At 37.4% G+C, this 19,536-nt stretch overlaps 1 pseudogene and 7 gene segments (V, D, J or C); all 8 read left to right on the top strand.

Moving 5' to 3' along the window:
- The first annotated feature begins 396 nt into the window (after positions 1-396).
- On the top strand, positions 397-823 carry LOC117152895. The segment is given in 2 exon segments: positions 397-439; positions 516-823. Coding segments are annotated over 2 exon segments (351 nt in total).
- A 1,636-nt stretch (positions 824-2,459) lies between these two features.
- Positions 2,460-2,911, top strand: LOC117152893. The segment is given in 2 exon segments: positions 2,460-2,513; positions 2,604-2,911. Coding segments are annotated over 2 exon segments (351 nt in total).
- Positions 2,912-7,377: 4,466 nt separating this feature from the next.
- Positions 7,378-7,820, top strand: LOC113157532 (the record flags this gene model as incomplete). The annotated part of the segment is given in 2 exon segments: positions 7,378-7,446; positions 7,540-7,820. Coding segments are annotated over 2 exon segments (324 nt in total), but the record flags the coding sequence as incomplete, so codon positions are not given.
- A 1,999-nt stretch (positions 7,821-9,819) lies between these two features.
- LOC113150268 lies at positions 9,820-10,299 on the top strand. The segment is given in 2 exon segments: positions 9,820-9,872; positions 9,989-10,299. Coding segments are annotated over 2 exon segments (354 nt in total).
- Positions 10,300-11,302: 1,003 nt separating this feature from the next.
- On the top strand, positions 11,303-11,740 carry LOC113157524. The segment is given in 2 exon segments: positions 11,303-11,351; positions 11,427-11,740. Coding segments are annotated over 2 exon segments (360 nt in total).
- Positions 11,741-12,661: 921 nt separating this feature from the next.
- On the top strand, positions 12,662-13,169 carry LOC113157516 (annotated as a pseudogene).
- Positions 13,170-14,731: 1,562 nt separating this feature from the next.
- On the top strand, positions 14,732-15,187 carry LOC113151772. The segment is given in 2 exon segments: positions 14,732-14,795; positions 14,883-15,187. Coding segments are annotated over 2 exon segments (348 nt in total).
- Positions 15,188-16,687: 1,500 nt separating this feature from the next.
- Positions 16,688-18,242, top strand: LOC113157509. The segment is given in 2 exon segments: positions 16,688-17,025; positions 18,236-18,242. Coding segments are annotated over 2 exon segments (345 nt in total).
- The last annotated feature ends 1,294 nt before the right edge of the window (positions 18,243-19,536 follow it).

Raw genomic sequence — 19,536 nt, 5'->3', positions numbered from 1 at the left:
ATCACGAAAATCACATGTTAATAGGATAACTAATAAATTAATTGAAAATTACTTTTTTGATCAGATTTTTATTTAATTATTGAGATGCAGAAGATTTCACGCTTGACTCAATTAAATAACCTCATAATAATAACAAGATGTGGTGAATTCTACAAAAATACGTTAAAGAAAATTAAAATTAATTAAAATTAAAATAATATAAAGCAGAGGAGATCAGAGGAGATTTTTATGTCAGTGAAGTCAGAAGATTAATTAACGGACTTAAACAAATATTGATGCCCCACACATTTTACTCCAGGCAAAACCAGTGACGTTCTTTGCTACTGGACTATAAATACTTGACATGAGTCTGTCACTGGAGTTTACAGCACGTCTGTTTCAAAGAAGCAAAAAAACATGTTGGCAGTGACTCTTCTGCTGCTGTTGGCAGCTGGATCACGTGAGTCTCTCTGCATGTGTCTAAGTCGCTTATTCTTTTTGACTATATGTTTCAAAACATTTCTTTCTTTTACAAGGTGTGAAGTGTGAACAGCCGACACAGCCAGCCTCTGTGACTGTGCAGCCAGGTCAACGTCTGACCATCACCTGTCAGGTCTCTTATTCTGTTGGTAGCCACCACACAGCTTGGATCAGACAGCCTGCAGGGAAAGGACTGGAGTTCATTATATCCGCACGTGTTGGATATGACACATACTACAAAGATTCACTAAAGAACAAGTTCAGCGTCAATTTAGACTCTCCCAGTAACATAATGACTCTAAATGGACAGAATATGCAGCCTGAAGACTCTGCTGTGTATTACTGTGCAAGACACCCACAGTGACACAAACCATCAGTAGAGCTGAACAAAAACCCCTCAGAGTCTAAACAGTAACATGAATCCACCAGAGGAGCCCTCAGACCATGCATGATTCAATGAGTGAAAGTTTTTCCACTCTCAACTCATGTTAATGAATCAAATTGTTAATGCAGAGAAATCATACATTGGCACCACAAGCCACCATAAAAAATGGAAGTCCAGTTCTGCTGTAGCAGCATGTGTGTATACTGTATCTTGAGAGGGGGAGACAGAGTGTTTGTTGGTCTTGTTGTTGCTGTGTTTTTTTCACCCGTATCACCCATCAAAGATATATCGATGTGATATATTATGTTGGTCCCAAACTAAATGTGTGTTTTTTAAAATAAGTTATATAATTAAAAAGTCCATCCCACAGCTTTTTGCATGAATTATTTAAAGACTTACTCACTATTGCATTGATCTCCAGAGACAACAGCAGAAACCTTTTGTATCTACAGATGAATAATCTGAGGATTGAAGACTCTGCTGTTTATTATTGAGCTCGAGGGTCACAGTGACTGAGGTAACCTAAGTAGCTGCACAAAAACCTACAATATTCATCATTACTGTACTGATAGACCACCACTCCTGCTCAGAACTTCTGTCTCTATTTTGAGTTGAGAAAGATATTTCAGTATGTACTTATTTAGGAACAAATTGCCCTTAGGAAACGTGTAGACTCATACAATACTGGAACTAAACAAGGATTCTGATGTAAAGATGAAAATTCTAACTTATGAGATTAAAAAGTCTGAATGATGAAATAAAAGATGTAAAAATTAGGTCTTAAATTAGGTGAAGACCACAATAAAGATTCTGAAATTAGAATCATTTATGTTAACCATGATGATAGAATTAAACTAAGATACATTGATCAAAATTAAAAAAACAATCAGCATCAGCGTTATGAACGCACATTTATTAAGGTAATCATATCTGTATTAATAAGTGAATGAGTAGTTTGTAGATAAGAGATTTGAGATTTGACATTATTGTTCAAAGTACAGTGAAAGTCTGAAGAGTTCTTGTCAGAAATTCAATCTTGACTTTTTATTCAGATTTTTATTTATTTGAAAAGAAATTAGCTTATTTACTATGAATATGTAAATTGCTTTCCCTGTAAGTTCGTTCATAAAGATTAGAGGTGCCACTCTGTGAGTGAGAGGACAGAAGAGCAGACATCAGTTCAGCTTCAACATCAACATGTTCTCTGTAGCTCTGATACTGCTGCTGACAGCTGGATCCTGTGAGGAACTTTCAGTGAAATTACACTAATAAATACATTAGAAACACAGAATACTGTGATTGAATTAATGTTAATTTCTGTTTTCACAGGTGTGTACAGTATTGATTTCATCCAGCCAGACTCACTGGTTGTGCAGTCTGGACAGTCTTTGACCATCACCTGTCAGGTCTCTGGTTATTCTCTGACTGATGACAATTATGCAACAGGTTGGATCAGACAGCGTGAAGGAAAAGCACTGGAGTGGATTTTGAGTCGATTGGGTGGAGGAAGTTTATACCAAAATGATGCTCTGAAGAACAAGTTCCTTTACAACACATACGCTGCAACTAGTTCTGTGAAATTAACAGGACAGAATCTGCAGCCAGAGGACAGTTTGACCATAAACCATGTTTTCTGTAGCTCTGCTGCTGCTGTTGGCAGCTGGATCCTGTGAGTCTCTCTGGATTTGTCATAAGTAGCAGTTGTTCTTCTGCTGTATAAATTGACAATTTATCACAAAACATTTTATTCTCTTAACAGATGTGAAGTGTGAACAGCTGACACAGCCAGCCTCTGTGACTGTGCAGCCAGGTCAACGTCTGACCATCACCTGTCAGGTCTCTTATTCTGTGAGTGACTATGCAACAGCTTGGATCAGACAGCCTGCAGGGAAAGGACTGGAGTGGATTAGGAGAGATGGTGGTGGATATAGCACATACTACAAAGATTCACTGAAGAACAAGTTCAGTGTCAACTTAGATTCTTCCAGCAACACAGTGACTCTGAATGGACAGAATCTGCAGCCTGAAGACTCTGCTGTGTATTACTGTGCAAGAGACCCACAGTAACACAAACCATCAGTAGAGCTGAACAAAAACCCCTCAGTGTCTGAACAGTTGTAACATGAATCCACCAGAGGAGGAGCCCTCAGACCATGAATGATTCAATGAGCGAATGATCGTTCTACAGGAGCTTCTTAATTTCCTCTTTCAACTCATGTTAATTAATCAAATTGTGAACTCTGCTTTCATCACAGATCAGATTCAGATTCCACATATTCTTTCTGTCATATATGATTTAAATTATTCAAATAAAACTGAGCTGTTTTACTGGCATTATGCAAATGACCTTCATCGTGCGTTGCCTCATAATGAAGTGAAGTGTCTGTGTCAGAGTGAGGACAGAGGAGCTCACATCAGTTTTAGCCTCAGTCATGTTCTCTGTAGCTCTGATACTGCTGCTGACAGCTGGATCCTGTGAGGAACTTTAGTGGATTCACACTAATTTATACATTAGAAACACAGAATACTATGAATGAAATAATGTTGATTTCTGTTTCCACAGGTGTGTACAGTATTGATCTCATCCAGCCAGACTCACTGGTTGTGCAGCCTGGACAGTCTTTAGCCATCACCTGTCAGGTCTCTGGTTATTCTCTGAGTGATAGCAGCTATGCAACAGGTTGGATCAGACAGCGTGAAGGAAAAGCAATGGAGTGGATTTTGAGTCGACGGGGTGGAGGCGGCTTATACCAAAATAATGCTCTGAAGAACAAGTTCCTTTACAACACATACGCTGCCACAAGTTCTGTGAAATTAACAGGACAGAATCTGCAGCCGGAGGATACAGCTGTTTACTACTGTGCTCGTGATCCACAGTGATACAAACCACTGACAGACCCGTACAAAAACCAGTGAACCATGACACTTAATCTTAATGCATTTTAATAGGAACACTGGCGTGTGAAATCAAAATTGCCCTAATGTGATTTAAATCCTTTTTCCTATAAGATCTGATTGTTTCTATTGGTTGTTGCCTAGGACAACATCCTCCATGATTTTATCCCCTCCAGGATTGTGTTTAGTCTAACAACTTGTAAATATTAAATTTATTACAACCCCACACTAATTGTAACACTAACGATCTTAAGATCGGATCGTGTTCAAGAAGATGGCTGAGGTTAAAACTGAGAATACACAAGACTACACAAGAATATTTGCATTGAATTGCACATTGAGATGACAATAAATTATATTTTAAAACTGTTAGCAAATTACACAAATAAAACATATCAGACACACAACACTTTACACTCATTTTTTCCCAGTATAACCAGTCAGTCCATGACCATTTTACCATCTCCAGAGACAACAACACCACCACATCCTCACATCTGTGTGTTGTTCTTGTTGTTGCTATGTTTTTGTCAGGGTGATAAAGGCTTTTAAGAAAACAAGAGTATCAATGAATGAGTTAAACAGTTATTAATTGAATGAGTTTGAAATCTTTTGGGAGTGATGAGGAGATATTCTTTCACATTCATATGTTCACCCAATACCATTGACTTTCAACTGTTGACTGTTAATAACCAGTGTTTTTATCACATAAGAACCCCTCGTGGTTCCCCTGGAAGAGCGGGAGTAGGTGTCTGGTGAGTGGGAAGTCTGGTTATTCCTGCTTAGACTGCTGCCCCCATGACCTGGCCCAGGATAAGCGGAAGAAGATAGAGGGAAGTTAATATTTCAAATGAGAATATAGATGATACAGATATCATCTATATTCTCTTTCTAACATTAGAACATAGGTTGGTTATTCTTTGACTCATACCAACAAATTAACATGTTTGAGTTGTGTAACAGCCAATTAACTTGTTCTAATATCTGAGGATTCTGCTGTTTATTATTGTGTTTGAGGGTCACAGTGACTGAGGTAATCCAAGTAGCTGCACAAAAACTTACATTAGTTATCCTTAACTGTAATGATTAGACTAAAATAAATTAGTCAATATCACATTTTTCCAGTAATTACTGGCAAAATACATTATCTAAGAAGAAATGAATCAGTATCAGCATTATAAAGACACATTTATTAAGTTAGTCATATCTGTATTAGTAAGTAATACGTCAGTGGTGGAGCCACAGTGATACAAACCACTGACAGACCTGTACAAAAACCAGTGAACCATGACACTCAGTCGTAATACATTTTAATAAGAACACTGGTGTATGAAATCAAAATCGCCCTAATGTGATTTAACTCATTTTTAACTTGTGAAAAAAAAATGAGATTATATTAGTCATGTCCAGTTTAATTAAGTCTTATCCCCTCCAGAATTGACTATGGTCTTTAAGTTTTAAGCTTTAAGTTCTTGAAGATGTTTCACCTTCCATGCAGAAAGCTTCATCAGTTCTAATTAACTGGCTGGAAATGCAGGTTCATAAACCTCCTGACATTCCTGTATATCTGCTGCTGTTGGCAGCTGGAACCTGTAAGTCTCTCTGGATTTGTCAACATCTATGCAGTATAACTTAATATTTTGTGTGCTGTGTATTACTGTGCCGGACAGTCAACAATTAGACCAGCATTGATGTTTTAAATGTTTGAGTCTATGACAACTCAGGGTCGTTCCTTGTTAATTAGCTATAAAAGCTCACTGAGACATCTTTACACATGTTGTACATAGAATTTAAATAAATTTTAAGCTAATGGTATTAGGTATTACCTCCTTAGTAGAACTTTTTAGTAGGAATTATTATTATCAAATTTTAAATAAAGTTTACTGAAACAGTTATATGCATAGTGAGAAATGTGTGGTAATCAATTGGAAGTCAGGCTCCCACTGTGTCAAAGCTACATTAGCTTTGAACTTTGGACGCACTTTGTTGGTTTTTGATTGCATATAAAATCTGTTCACTTAAGTTTTATATGTTGCTGTTATTAAGACAATGAAATTAAAACATGAATAACAGTCACAGCAGTTTTTTTTTCTAGTATGTGAAACAAGTGTCTTAAGTTACTATTACCTAGCTGTCTTGTTGTTGAAATGCTGATTTGCTTTACGCTGTGCTGCGTCCATTCTTGTAAATTTGACTTTTAAAGCAGAATTTGAAGCTCCCTCTAAACAAATCCACGTCATATTTAAAGGGCTTCACAGATCTGAGAACATTTTGGTGGTTGTTCTCTCTGTGGCGCTGAAGGTCAGACCATAATGGAGTCCGAACCAGCATTTAAAAAACCTGGAGAATCCCACAGACTCATCTGCACAACATCTGGATTAAATTTTAGGACCCAAGTGTGGAACTGGATCAGACAGGCTCCTGGAAAAGGACTGGAGTGGATCGCTTTGGTGCACACATCAAGTTCACCTATCTATTACTCCCAGTCAGTCCAGGGTCGATTCACCATCTCCAGGGACGACTCCAGCAGTAAAGTCTATCTACAGATGAACAGTCTGAAGACTGAGGACACAGCAGTGTATTACTGTGTCCGACATTACACAGTGAGAGACAGTAATAGAAGAGAAAGTCAAAAAATGACTTCCTCTGTATACAACTGAATGCTCTTTTTGTTTTTTAATTTTACATTTCTGTGGACATGTTTAACTAAAATCCCCACTTTTATATTTAATTATACAAGTTTTGATGACCCTCATAAAAGGTTCTTGATTAACACTTGCTGTTGTGTTATTGCTACATAAATTACAAAACAATCCACATTATGCTCAAAATGTTCATTTTGTTATAATTAAAACCCTTACCAGACAACATATGTGTTTTTAATGCCTCAATTAGGTGATGAACTGTGATTACTAAAATAATTTAATTTGGGTATTATTTTTTCTTAGTGGTAGTTTATTGTTGCAAAAAGTAACTTGCAAATGCTTTAACTACTATAGTTACTCTATAAATACAATGATGTAGTTTAGTACAGTATATATTATATTACCCCACATGTTGGTTCAGTTGTTTTCATTTAGAGGCTCCAATTTCCTCATATGTTTCTTCAAACAGCTACAATAAGTGAAACCATTAAGAGTCTTTTATGAAATTCAGCAAATGATTTTTATGTTATTTACCAGTTCCGGTTTTTGCAACAAACATGTTAATATTTATTATATTACAATTGATAAAATAAATAAATGCAGCAAATGAATTAAAGCTGAAAAACGTTCTGCTGATACATTTGAAATAAATCTTGAACCACATGTAGGAGGTTTTGACAGTCAATAAATTCTATTCGGAAACTTAAGTGGGCTAATGGAATTGAAAAATATGTGATTTCTGGGGTAGCTTTTAGTTCATTAACACAATAATTTGTATTTGAACAATGTCTTTAAAGCTTTGTATTTCTACAGTTACATTATTACTTTTATTTTTCCATTACGGGAAATCATTTTCAAAAATGTAGGATGTGTTCACTCTAACTTTGAAATAACACTGAGCAGTCTTCTAGTTCCTGTCCTGCATCTATGCAAACACAGCTTTCTGTGGGGCAGTTATAAAAACCTCACATGAGAAAGTCAGTAGAGGTTAATGAGAAACAGAAGCTGTATCATAAACCATGTTTCCTGTTGTTCTACTGCTGCTGTTAGCAGCTGGATCCTGTAAGTCTTTTTGGATTTGTCAGTCTAAACCTTATTCTGTGTATCTCAGTGACCTGTAATGCAACGCAATGTGTTTTAATATGTTTTAAACAGGTGTGAAGTGTGAACAGCTGACACAGCCAGCCTCTGTGACTGTGCAGCCAGGTCAAAGTCTGACCATCAGCTGTCAGGTCTCTTATTCTGTGAGCAGCCACTACACAGCTTGGATCAGACAGCCTGCAGGGAAAGGACTGGAGTGGATAAGTAGAGACACAAGCATCAAAGACTCACTGAAGAACAAGTTCAGTGTCAACTTAGACTCTTCCAGCAACACAGTGACTCTGAATGGACAGAATCTGCAGCCTGAAGACTCTGCTGTGTATTACTGTGCCAGAGAGTCACAGTGACACAAACCATCAGTAGAGCTGAACAAAAACCCCTCAGTGCTTAAACGCTTGACATGAACCTGCCAGAGGAGGAGCCCTCAGACCACGAATGATGTTTAGAGAGAAAAACACGTTGCATCTTCTTTTCTTCTTAGTTCATGACAGAGTTATTTCTGCATGTTCAAATGAAAAACCAATAATGTATGTGGTGACATATTAATAAAAAAACAAATCAAGAACCAAAACTAATTAATAAAAACTCTCTACAAATCTCTCTACACAAGTGTATGGTGTCATCTTAAATCTTGTTAGACAAGAAAAATGCACTGGCTTTATTTATCTGTTTATTTTTAGAGATAGCTCTGAAAATAAACTCTAAGTGTACAGTGTAAAATTCATTTCCAACTAGAATTTAATATTTAGCTAAATCTGATGAGAAGCATTATTTATAAAAGACTTGTGAAGCAGAAACTACTACTTTGTTTTGGAAAACCAACAGCTATTGAATCATATTTAGCTGCAAAAATGCAAATGTTGCAAATCTTTAATTGAATGTTGAATGAAAGCACAATTGATATCAGATATCTAATTGAAAAACTTTAAGCAACTCAATTCAAGCTCAACATGGCCAATAGTCCAAGTCCACCCCAGCACTATTCTCACTGTGAGGAGGAGTCCATGCAAAATACGTCTTCCACCTCTAAATATCTGTCTGCTGAGATAGTGACAAAGACCAGTGGACACACAGTCTAACATGATGAGTTATAGGACAGTACTGCTGCTTTTCACTATCTGCTGGGCAGGTGATGATTTTCACTGATCTTATTTTGTCACATTTCCGATTTCCATTCTCATTTTAGGATTTTGTCTTTGTCTAGACAGGTGTTGATGCTCAGACTCTGACAGAATCTGAACCAGTGGTTAAAGAGCCTGGAGATTCACACACATTGACCTGTACAGCCTCTGGATTCACATTCAGTAACTATGAAATGCACTGGATCCGACAGGCTCCCAGAAAAGGACTGGAGTGGGTTGCATTAGTCAGTAAACCTACTGGTTCTATCACTTACTACTCTCAGTCAGTCCAAGGCCGTTTTACCATCTCCAGAGACAACAGCAAACAACAGGTGTATCTGCAGATGAGCAGTCTGAAGACTGAAGACTCTGCTGTTTATTATTGTGCTCGACATCCACAGTGACTGAAGTTTTTAGGGAAGCTGTACAAGATCCCTGGAGCCTAGCTAGATTGATTGACCACAGTTACATAATTAACGTCCTTAGAGTTCAAGAAAATGTAAATTAATTAAAAACTTATCACTGTGATGTCCATTCATCCATTATTCTAATCACTTTTCCTCTTGAGGGTTATGGGAGTACTGGTGCCTATTACGTTGATGTTTTTCAAAATATTGCATTTGTTGGGCTTTTGAAAGTGTTCACTTCCCAAGACAATACTTCCAAAGAAGAATATTATTGCTACTGAATGATAATACTTAGGAAATCTTAGGAATAATCAGATAGTTACTAAAGTATTGTATAATAATTGTGCAGACAAATAGTTTCTGTATTATGTTTATTAAATGTTTAATCTGACATTTATTCGCCTACAGTCAGATTGTCTGACTGCTTTTTAGTCTGTAGGAATTTATATGGTGAAATCAGAACTACACAAAGTATAGCAGGGGCTGTGGAGAGAGAATATGTTTCTCTTGATTCTCGACTGCTTAAGCAATTAAGTGTGAAAACGGTTTAAATGATTAGTGAAGGCAGCAGACAGGCATCTAAACGTTTTTAACCCATAAATTACTTTCAGGAAGTACAGGATGTTTTGTTTTGTTTGTTATTTATCCTAAATGTCTATATGTTCTATTTAAACTTAATTTAACTTAATGAAAAGTTCTTTCATTAAAAATGTAACAATATGCAAATCAGTGTTACTATAAGGAAGTGAAGTTTGCACTTATGAGTCAGTGTGAGGACAGAAGAGCAGACATCAGTTCAGCTTCAACAACGTCAACATGTTCTCTGTAGCTCTGATACTGCTGCTGACAGCTGGATCCTGTGAGGAACTTTCAGTGAATTCACACTAATATACACAGTTTAGAAATTCTGAATATTCAGAAGATTGAGTCATTCTACTGTATAGTTAACGGTGATTTCTTGTTTTGTGTCTACAGGTGTGTACAGTATTGATCTCATCCAGCCAGAATCACTGGTTGTGCAGCCTGGACAGTCTTTGACCATCACCTGTCAGGTCTCTGGTTATTCTATGACTGATGACAACTATGCAACAGGTTGGAACAGACAGCGTGAAGGAAAACCAATGGACTGGATTAACTCCCATATGTGGGGTGGAGGAAGCTTAACTCTCAATAATGATTTGAAGAACAAGTTCACTTACAGCAGAGACACTTCTGCTGGAACAGTGACTCTAACAGGACAGAATCTGCAGCCTGAGGACACAGCTGTTTATTACTGTGCACGTTAACCACAGTGATACAAACCACTGGTAGATCTGCACAAAAACCCAAAACATGACACAAAGACTCATGTGACATATAGACACTCATTACAACAACTAAATCATCAATGAATACATGCTTCTTGTACTAACATTATAAGATTGGTTACAGTATTCACTATTACTAATAGCCAGAGGAATATTGAAGTATTATAATATATAAAGTAAAGTCTCTTTTATGCCAGGCAACAACATGCAATTAATGCAGTAGACACTAGCTGTGGTCAAACAAATATAAACCTCTGTGTTTCTTAGATTATGTTGTTACCTCAGAAAAAAGAAGTCAGCAGGCTGCAGAGAAAAAAATTGAATTGCTTCTGCTGTTGGCAGCTGGATCCCATGAGTCTCTCTGAATTAGTCAACGGTTAACATTTTGCAGTCATTACCTGAAAATGTTTCACAAAACATTTGTCACAAAACAGATGTAACAGCTGACACAGACAGCCTCTGTGGGTGTGCCTGCAATGTCTGACCATCAACTGTTTTATGCTGTGCACATCTATTATACAGCTTAAAACGGACAAAACAGGATAACTCTAAATTGACAGAATCTGCAGCCTGAAGACACTGCTGTGTTTTACTGTCCCAGAGACCCACAATAACACAAACCATCTAACAAAAACCCCTCAGTGTCTGAACATTTGTAACATGAATCCACCAGAGGAGGAGCCCTCAGACCACAAATGATTTAAAGACCAGTTTGCTGTTGCAATAGTACAACTGTACTACAGTGGTACAATATAATAGTATGACTGTACTGTTGTAAAAGTCAAATTCATTATCATACAGACCATTATAAATATATATATATGTATTAAGAAGATGTTCGATTTTCTGACACATTGTAAAAATACGGTAAAAGATCCCATCCGCCTGTGTCCCCCTGAGGAGGAGGAGTAAATGCAAAACTCAGATGCTTTTCAGATCTATTTATCTGTGTGTAAGGTAGATGACAAAGCACGGTGGACAAACAATGGCCTGTAGAACAATCCTGCTGCTTTTAACGATCTGCTGGGCAGGTGAGAAAATACTTACAGATTTTAATTGTACATTTGTTTTTCTGAAATGAATGTTTTGTTGCTTTTTCTTGACAGGTGTTGATGCTCAGACCCTGACAGAATCTGAACCAGTGGTTAAAAGACCTGGAGAATCCCACACACTGACCTGTACTGGCTCTGGATTCACATTCAGCAGCTACCATATGGACTGGGTCAGACAGGCTCCTGGTAAAGGACTGGAGTGGATTGCTTTTGTGCACACAGGCAGTGCTGCTACCTCCTATTCTCAGTCTGTCAAGGGTCGATTCACCATCTCCAGAGACGACTCCAGCAGTAAAGTCTATCTACAGATGAACAGTCTGAAGACTGAGGACACAGCAGTGTATTACTGTGCCAGAGAGACACAGTGAGAGACAGTAACAGAAGAGACATTCAAAAACCACTTCCTCAATTAATCATCTCCACTGGAAACATCCATCATACCCTTCTTGTAACATTCATAGTGTAAAATGTTTGCTTCATGAATATTCTTACTGTAGGTGTGACATACCTTTTTATTATTATAATAATAATATGATTGTATTAGTTCATTTGACTAAATATTTAATTTAGTGACAGCTTAAACCAACCTCAATACACAATGACGGTAAAAAGAAAGTAAAACAACATTCAATCCATCCATAAACCTGACCACGTTTCCTCTTAAGGGTCAATGGAGTACTGGAGCCAATCCCAGCTGTCATTGGGTGAGAGGCAGAGTACAACCTGGACAGATACAACAGGACCAGTCTATCACAGGGTCCACATATAAAGTGATTTAAAGGTCATAATTAAAATTCAATAGAATTTTACAATTTACAATTGTATTTGACAAACCAATACTTACTGTTAGTATTGATTAATGTCTGCATCTATTTAAAGTCCAAAACAATACAACAAACATGTTAATGCATGTAACTCAAAAGAATGAATTAATGCACAGATTTAAATACCCATGATAATTCAGATGAAAAATCAAGACATCATGTCTCCTAATCAGCTTACATTTGGTTGTATGTAAGCTTTAAGTCTAATCAATGGGAAATTTACTAATACAGTAAGTTAAGAGGTTTCTAGTCCTGTGATGTACTTTTGTTTGTAGATTTGTCACCAGTAAAACTTCAACTCCTGACCATTCTCTCACTGTACATCACAAATGTGTTAGTTCAACAAACATGCCCGTCTCCTTCTTATTCTCTCTCTACTTCCTAGAAGGAGGAGTTAAGGCAAAACTAAAATGTCATCCACCTCTATTTATCTGACTGTAGAGACAATGACAGAGAATAGTGGACACACAGTTTAACATGATGGACTACAGGACAGGACTGTTGCTGTTAACTATCTGCTGGACAGGTGAAAATAGTTTAGTTAAATCTGTGCTGAGGGACTTGCCAGATTATGCCAAGTGATTACCTTTGTGTTTGTCTTGACAGGTGTTGATGCTCAGACACTGACAGAGTCTGAACCAGTGGTTAAAAGACCTGGAGAATCCCACACACTGACCTGTACAGCCTCTGGGTTCACATTCAGCAGCTACCATATGAGCTGGATCAGACAGGCTCCTGGAAAAGGACTGGAGTGGATCGCCTGGCATCATAGTGCTCGTGGAAGCACCACTAAATACTATTATTCTATTCTCAGTCAGTTCAAGGCCGGTTTACCATCTCCAGAGACAACAACAAACAACAGCTGTATCTGCAGATGAACAGTCTGAATAATGAAGATTCTGCTGTTTATTACTGTGCTCGAGACTCACAGTCACTAAATTTGGTTAAGCAGCTGCACAAAAACCTACAATAATTTTCCACACTTAACTGATCACCAAAATCTTGCAAAACTTGTAAAAAGAAAGAAAATAAGGAAATTATATTGTAGCATTATTATTCTACAGTATTCCTTAAAATATCTAGAAATTACATTTATGCACTGCTGATTTCTTTTGCAATTCAATTTTGATGAAAATTATTTTGTGGAGATGCCTGATCAAATACGTCTCCCACTGGGACACAAACAAATTAAATTTCTAAACGTTGATCATTCTTTAAACCAAACAGGGACTCTTGGTGTGGTATTGCTTTTTATTGGTATAGAAATAAAACTTTTTCAACCATACAGTGTGGATGTGCTTTCACAATAACAAACAGGTTATGTCATCATTTGAAATATGATCCTTCTTTCTTCCTACAGAACGTGAAAAAATATATATTTCTTAGCAAATTCAACCAATTTCTGATCCATCTGTCTTGTTCCTGAGGAGAACAGGCGGTTTAAAAATTTAGTTTGTTTGTTTCTCAATCTCCACAAATTATTTTTCATCAAAATTTAATTGCCATATAAATTAGTAGTGCATACATTTTTAGATATTTTCAGAAATACTGTAGAAGAATAAAGCTACAATAAAATTTCCTTTTTTTCTTTATAAATCTGCTCTGATCTACAAACCTCAGCCAGTCAAAGGCCTGAGGGCTGGAGGGTTGTTTGTTAGGATTGTGCTGTGTATTATTGTGCTTTAGAATTTTAGTTGACATGTACAAAATCGTCTTTTGTTTTTTATTTAAAACAATAATTGTCTTAATATATTTATGTAAATTCTTTAAAAATTAGTGAACAATAATTTATACTGTTTTTTTTCTTTTCTCCTCCATGTTGTGCTAATAGATCATGTAAAATTCAGTACAATTGATGTATCGCTATACTTTAAAGTTTCATAAATAATTGCATTTGCATTTTGTCATTTGTCACTTCCTGAGCAGCTGTTTTTTATGTAGAGGCTCATTCTCTATGCTGAATCTATTACAAGTATTAAATGCAAAGCTGTGTACCAGGCACAGCAAAATCGTTTCATACTGTCACCCTGGATGCTCTCATTACTTCTGTTGGCTACAAGTACAGTACAAAATGTGCTGATATGTTTAAATTTCATAGTGAATTTCAAGGAGGTGGTGTTGACAGTAAAACAGCTCACAGCTTTTAAAGAATAAACACTTGTTAGTTGCTCATTTAGGTAGTTAGTTAGTGCTTAGCTTGATGTTGTGAAGAAAACATGAAATGTCTTTAGAAGCCGTTACAGTTGAAGTATCTACGCAATATTACACTTCACAATTTGTTTAAATAGAGCTACCAAATTATTGTTTCATAAAGCAAAACCAGAGATGCATTTTTTTTAAATATTGATCATTGTTTTAGTACGTCATGCTGCCACATTTTCAAAATGTTACCCTGTGTGTAACACTCGGATACAATTAAACTACCACAACAGCCTACAGTTCTGTTGTGCCATTTTTTGAGTCTATGCAAACGATGATGCTCCATGTGGCTCAGCTATAAAAACCTCACATCAAACTGTCAGTGAAGTTCACAGCACATCAGCTTCAACGTTAACAATGTTTTCTGTAGCTCTGCTGCTGCTGTTAGCAGCTGGATGCTGTGAGTGTCACTGGATTTGTCAACAGGTCAATCTTTTATGCAGTAGAACTTGATATTTTTATACAGAACACAATTGTCTTTTTACAGGTGTGAAGTGTGAACAGCTGACACAGCCAGCCTCTGTGACTGTTCAGCCAGGTCAACGTCTGACCATCACCTGTCAGGTCTCTTATTCTGTGGGCAGCTACTACACAGCTTGGATCAGACAGCCTGCAGGGAAAGGACTGGAGTGGATTGGGATGAAATATACAGGAGGCACTCACTTCAAAGATTCACTGAAGAGCAAATTCAGTATTGGTGTAGACTCTTCCAGCAACACAGTGACTCTAAATGGACAGAATCTGCAGCCTGAAGACTCTGCTGTGTATTACTGTGCAAGAGAGTCACAGTAACACAAACCATCAGTAGAGCTGAACAAAAACCCCTCAGTGTCTGAACAGTTGTAACATGAATCCACCAGAGGAGGAGCCCTCAGACCACGAATGATTTAAAGAGAATAAAAAAAGAAATATTTTACATTGAAATGAAAATCGTAAAATAATATAATGTCTAAATACATTAATAAAATACAAAACTCTTAGTTAAAAAAATGCATCTCAAAGTTCGCAATCCCTGTTTTTATTTATTTATTTTACTTCACTTTTTTATTGCTTGTTTATTTTCATTTATTTAAATAGTTTAACCATGAACCATATATATTCTCCTCCCTCTGTGTTGCTGACAGAAGAGCAATCATTTCAGCTTCAACATCAACATGTTCTCTGTAGCTCTGATACATGAGAAACAGTGAATAATTAGTTGAATGAAATAATGTTGATTTCTGTTTCCACAGGTGTGTACAATATTGATCTCATCCAGCCCGACTCACTGGTTGTGCAGCCTGGACAGTCTTTGACCATCACCTGTCAGGTCTCTGGTTATTCTCTGACTGATGGCAACTATGCAACAGGTTGGATCAGACAGCGTGAAGGAAAAGCAATGGACTGGATTTCTCGTCAGTATGGTGGAAACGGTGGCGGCCTTTATCAAAATAACGCACTGAAGAACAAGTTTACCTACACCAGAGACATGTCTGCAAGAACAGTAACTATAACAGGGCAAAATCTGCAGCCTGAAGACTCTGCTGTGTATTACTGTGCAAAAGAGCCACACACAGTAACACAAACCATCAGTCGAGCTGAACAAAAACCCCTCAGTGTGAATTGAATGAATTAAAGACAAGTTCACTGAAACAAAGTCTGCAAACATATTTCATGCAGAAGCAGTGGAATTTTATATCATATATTTTTATATTTATATATTTTTGTCATCAAGTAACAAAAGAATTACAGATTCTTCATGATCCCCGTCCCCTGATTCTCATGCTGATCTTTTTCTACCACAATACAAATTAAATGTTATCAGTCAACAGTTAAACCAGTATTGATATTATATATGTTTGAATCTTTGCAAACTCTTTTCCTTGTTAATTAGCTATAACCGCTCACAGAGACAACGTCTTGACACATATTATGCATAACTTACATTAATACAACATATTTTTATTCTAATGGCTATTGGTGACATGATCCAGATTACATGAATGTAGATCAAAATAGGAGTCAGACTCAAACAAAGCAATTGATCCAGACATTTGGCTGTTTGGTTTGGAAATTAACAGCTACATTACACTGAAAAGGTTTGGAGTGGACTGGAGAAGATTTTTATCTAATTCACCATCAGCCAGTTGCCTTATTGTTGAAATACTGTTTTGCTTTAGGTTGCGCTGTGTCCATTCTTGTGAATTTGACTTTAAAAGCAGGATGTGATGTAGGAGGAGCTCACTCTAATCAAATCCACATCAGATTTAAAGGGCTTCACAGATCTGAGAACGTTCTGAGCACATTCTCAACATGGCGTACAGCAGACTAACACTCTTGGTGGTTGTTCTCTTTGCGTCAATTGGTGCTGAAGGTCAGACTATAACAGAGTCTGAACCAGCAATTAATAAAAAAGGAGAATCCGGCATACTCACCTGCACAACATTTGAATTCAATTTTAGGGGCTCAGTGTGGAACTGGATCAGACAGGCTCCTGGTAAAGGACTGGAGTGGATCACTTTGGTGCACACAGACAGTACACCTATCTATTACTCCCAGTCCGTCAAGGGTCGATTCACCATCTCCAGAGACGACTCCAGCAGTAAAGTCTATCTACAGATGAACAGTCTGAAGACTGAGGACACAGCAGTGTATTACTTAAAGTTCACAAACCAATACTTACTGTTATAACTGATTAATGTCTGCATCTATTTCTTCTTCTCTTTCGGCTTTTCCCATCAGGGGTCGCCACAGCGAATCATCCTTTTCCATCTCACTCTATCGTGGGCATCTTCTACCCTCACACCAGCCAACCTTATGTCCTCTGTTAAGACATCCATATATCTCCTCTTTGGTTGTCCTCTTGCCTTTCTGCCTGGCAGCTCCATCTCCAACATCCTTCTACCAATATACTCACTATCCCTCCTCTGCACATGTCCAAACCACCTCAGTCTGGCCTCTCTGACTTTGTCGCTAACACAGGCAACGTGAGCCGTCCCTCTGATGTACTCGTTCCTTATTCTGTCTAACCCGGTCACTCCTAAGGAGAACCTCAACATCTTCATCTCTGCTACCTCCATCTCAGCCTCTTGTCTCTTTCTCACTGCTACCGTCTCTAACCCATAGAGCAGAGCTGGTCTCACCACTGTCTTGTAGACCTTTCCTTTGAGTCTTGCTGACACTCTTCTGTCACACAACACTCCTGACACTTTCCTCCACCCGCTCCAACCCTCCTGCATTCACCTCTTCACCTCTTTTCCACACTCCCCATCACACTGATGTCTGCATCTATTTAAAGTCCAAAACAATATAACAACCATGCTGATACATGTAACTCAAAAGAATGAATTGATGCAAACCACTGATAGAAGATTTAAATACCCATGATAATTCAGACGAAAAATGAAGACATCGTGTCTCCTAATCAGCTTACATTTGGTTGTTTGTAAGCTTTAAGTCTAATCAATGGGAAACTCCTTAAGTTAAGAGGTTTCTAGTCCTGTGATGTACTTTTGTTTGTAGATTTGTCACCAGTAAAACTTCAACTCCTGACCATTCTCTCACTGTACATTACAAATGTGTTAGTTCAACTAACATGCCCGTCTCCTTCTTATTCTCTCTCTACTTCCGATGAGGAGGAGTTAAGGCAAAACTCAAATGTCGTCCATCTCTATTTATCTGACTGTAGAGACAATGACAGAGAACAGTGGACTGACAGTTCAACATCATGGACTACAGGACAGGACTGTTGCTGTTAACTATCTGCTGGACAGGTGAAAATATTCAAAGATCTTCAATTAAATCTGTGCTGAAGGACTTGTCAGATTATGTCAAGTGATTACCTTGTGTTTGTCTTGACAGGTGTTAATGCTCAGACACTGACAGAGTCTGAGCCAGTGGTTAAAAGACCTGGAGAATCCCACACACTGACATGTACAGTCTCTGGATTAACAGTCAGCGGCTACCATATGGCCTGGATCAGACAGGCTCCTGGAAAAGGACTGGAGTGGATTGCCTGGCATCATAGTGGTAGAAGCACCACTAAATACTATTCTCCGTCAGTTCAAGGCCGGTTTACCATCTCCAGAGACAACAACAAACAACAGCTGTATCTACAGATGAACAGTCTGAATAATGAAGATTCGGCTGTTTATTATTGTGCTCGAGACTCACAGTCACTAAATTTAGTTAAGCAGCTGCACAAAAACCTACAATAGTTATCCACACTGAACTGATCACCAAAACCTCACAAGACAACTGTCTCAGTTTGTATTTCAACATCTACTTAGCTTTAAAAAGAAAGAATCAAAGGAAATTATATTGTAGCAGTATTATTCTACAGTATTTCCTAAAATATGTAGAAACTACATTTTTATACTGATTTCTTTTGCAATTAAATTTTGAGATTAAATATGTCTAACATTGAGAAACAAACAAATTAAATTTCTACACACTGATAATTCTGCACCATCATGACTTTGCTTTAAATCAAATAGGGACTCTTGTTCTCCCTAAAGGTATTTTATATTTATTGGTATAAAAATGAAGATTTTTCAACCATATGAGTTGGATGTGGATTCACAATAACAAACTGGTTATGTCATCATTCAAAATACGATCCTTCTTTCTTCCTAAAGAAAGTAAAAAAATATATATTTCAGTATAGTCTATCCAAACATATCTTCCATGTATAAGTCACATCATCACAATCTGTTATGATCCATTTCTTTGTCAGAACCACTATTTGGTCACTAATGCCTCCATCTTCTCACCATGTTGTCTCTCTGTATTGTCCTGCATTCTCTGTCTTCACACGATGTCGTCCATACTACTTATCAGTGTGCAGAGACTCTGACAGTGAACAGTGGGCCCACAGTTTACTCTGATGTACTTTAGGTCAGGATTGCTGCTTTTAACTGTCTGATGGGCAGGTGGAGATTTTAACTTGACTTGACATAATTTCTATTTGTCTTACATTTTTCAAAGTTGTCACAATCTGCTCGCATTTTCTCCTCCATGCTGTGCTAATAGATCATGTGAAATCCAGTACAATTAATGTATTACTATACTTTAAAGTTTCATAAAGAAATACATTTGCATTTTGTTGTGTATCACTTCCTGAGCAGCTGTTTTTCTCTAGAGGCTCATTCTCTGTGCTGAAT

Source organism: Anabas testudineus, chromosome 8 (assembly GCF_900324465.2).
Source record: "Anabas testudineus chromosome 8, fAnaTes1.2, whole genome shotgun sequence".
Lineage (NCBI taxonomy): Eukaryota > Metazoa > Chordata > Actinopteri > Anabantiformes > Anabantidae > Anabas > Anabas testudineus.
Note: the sequence above shows the minus strand (reverse complement) of the source record. Positions and strands in the feature narration are given on the sequence as shown.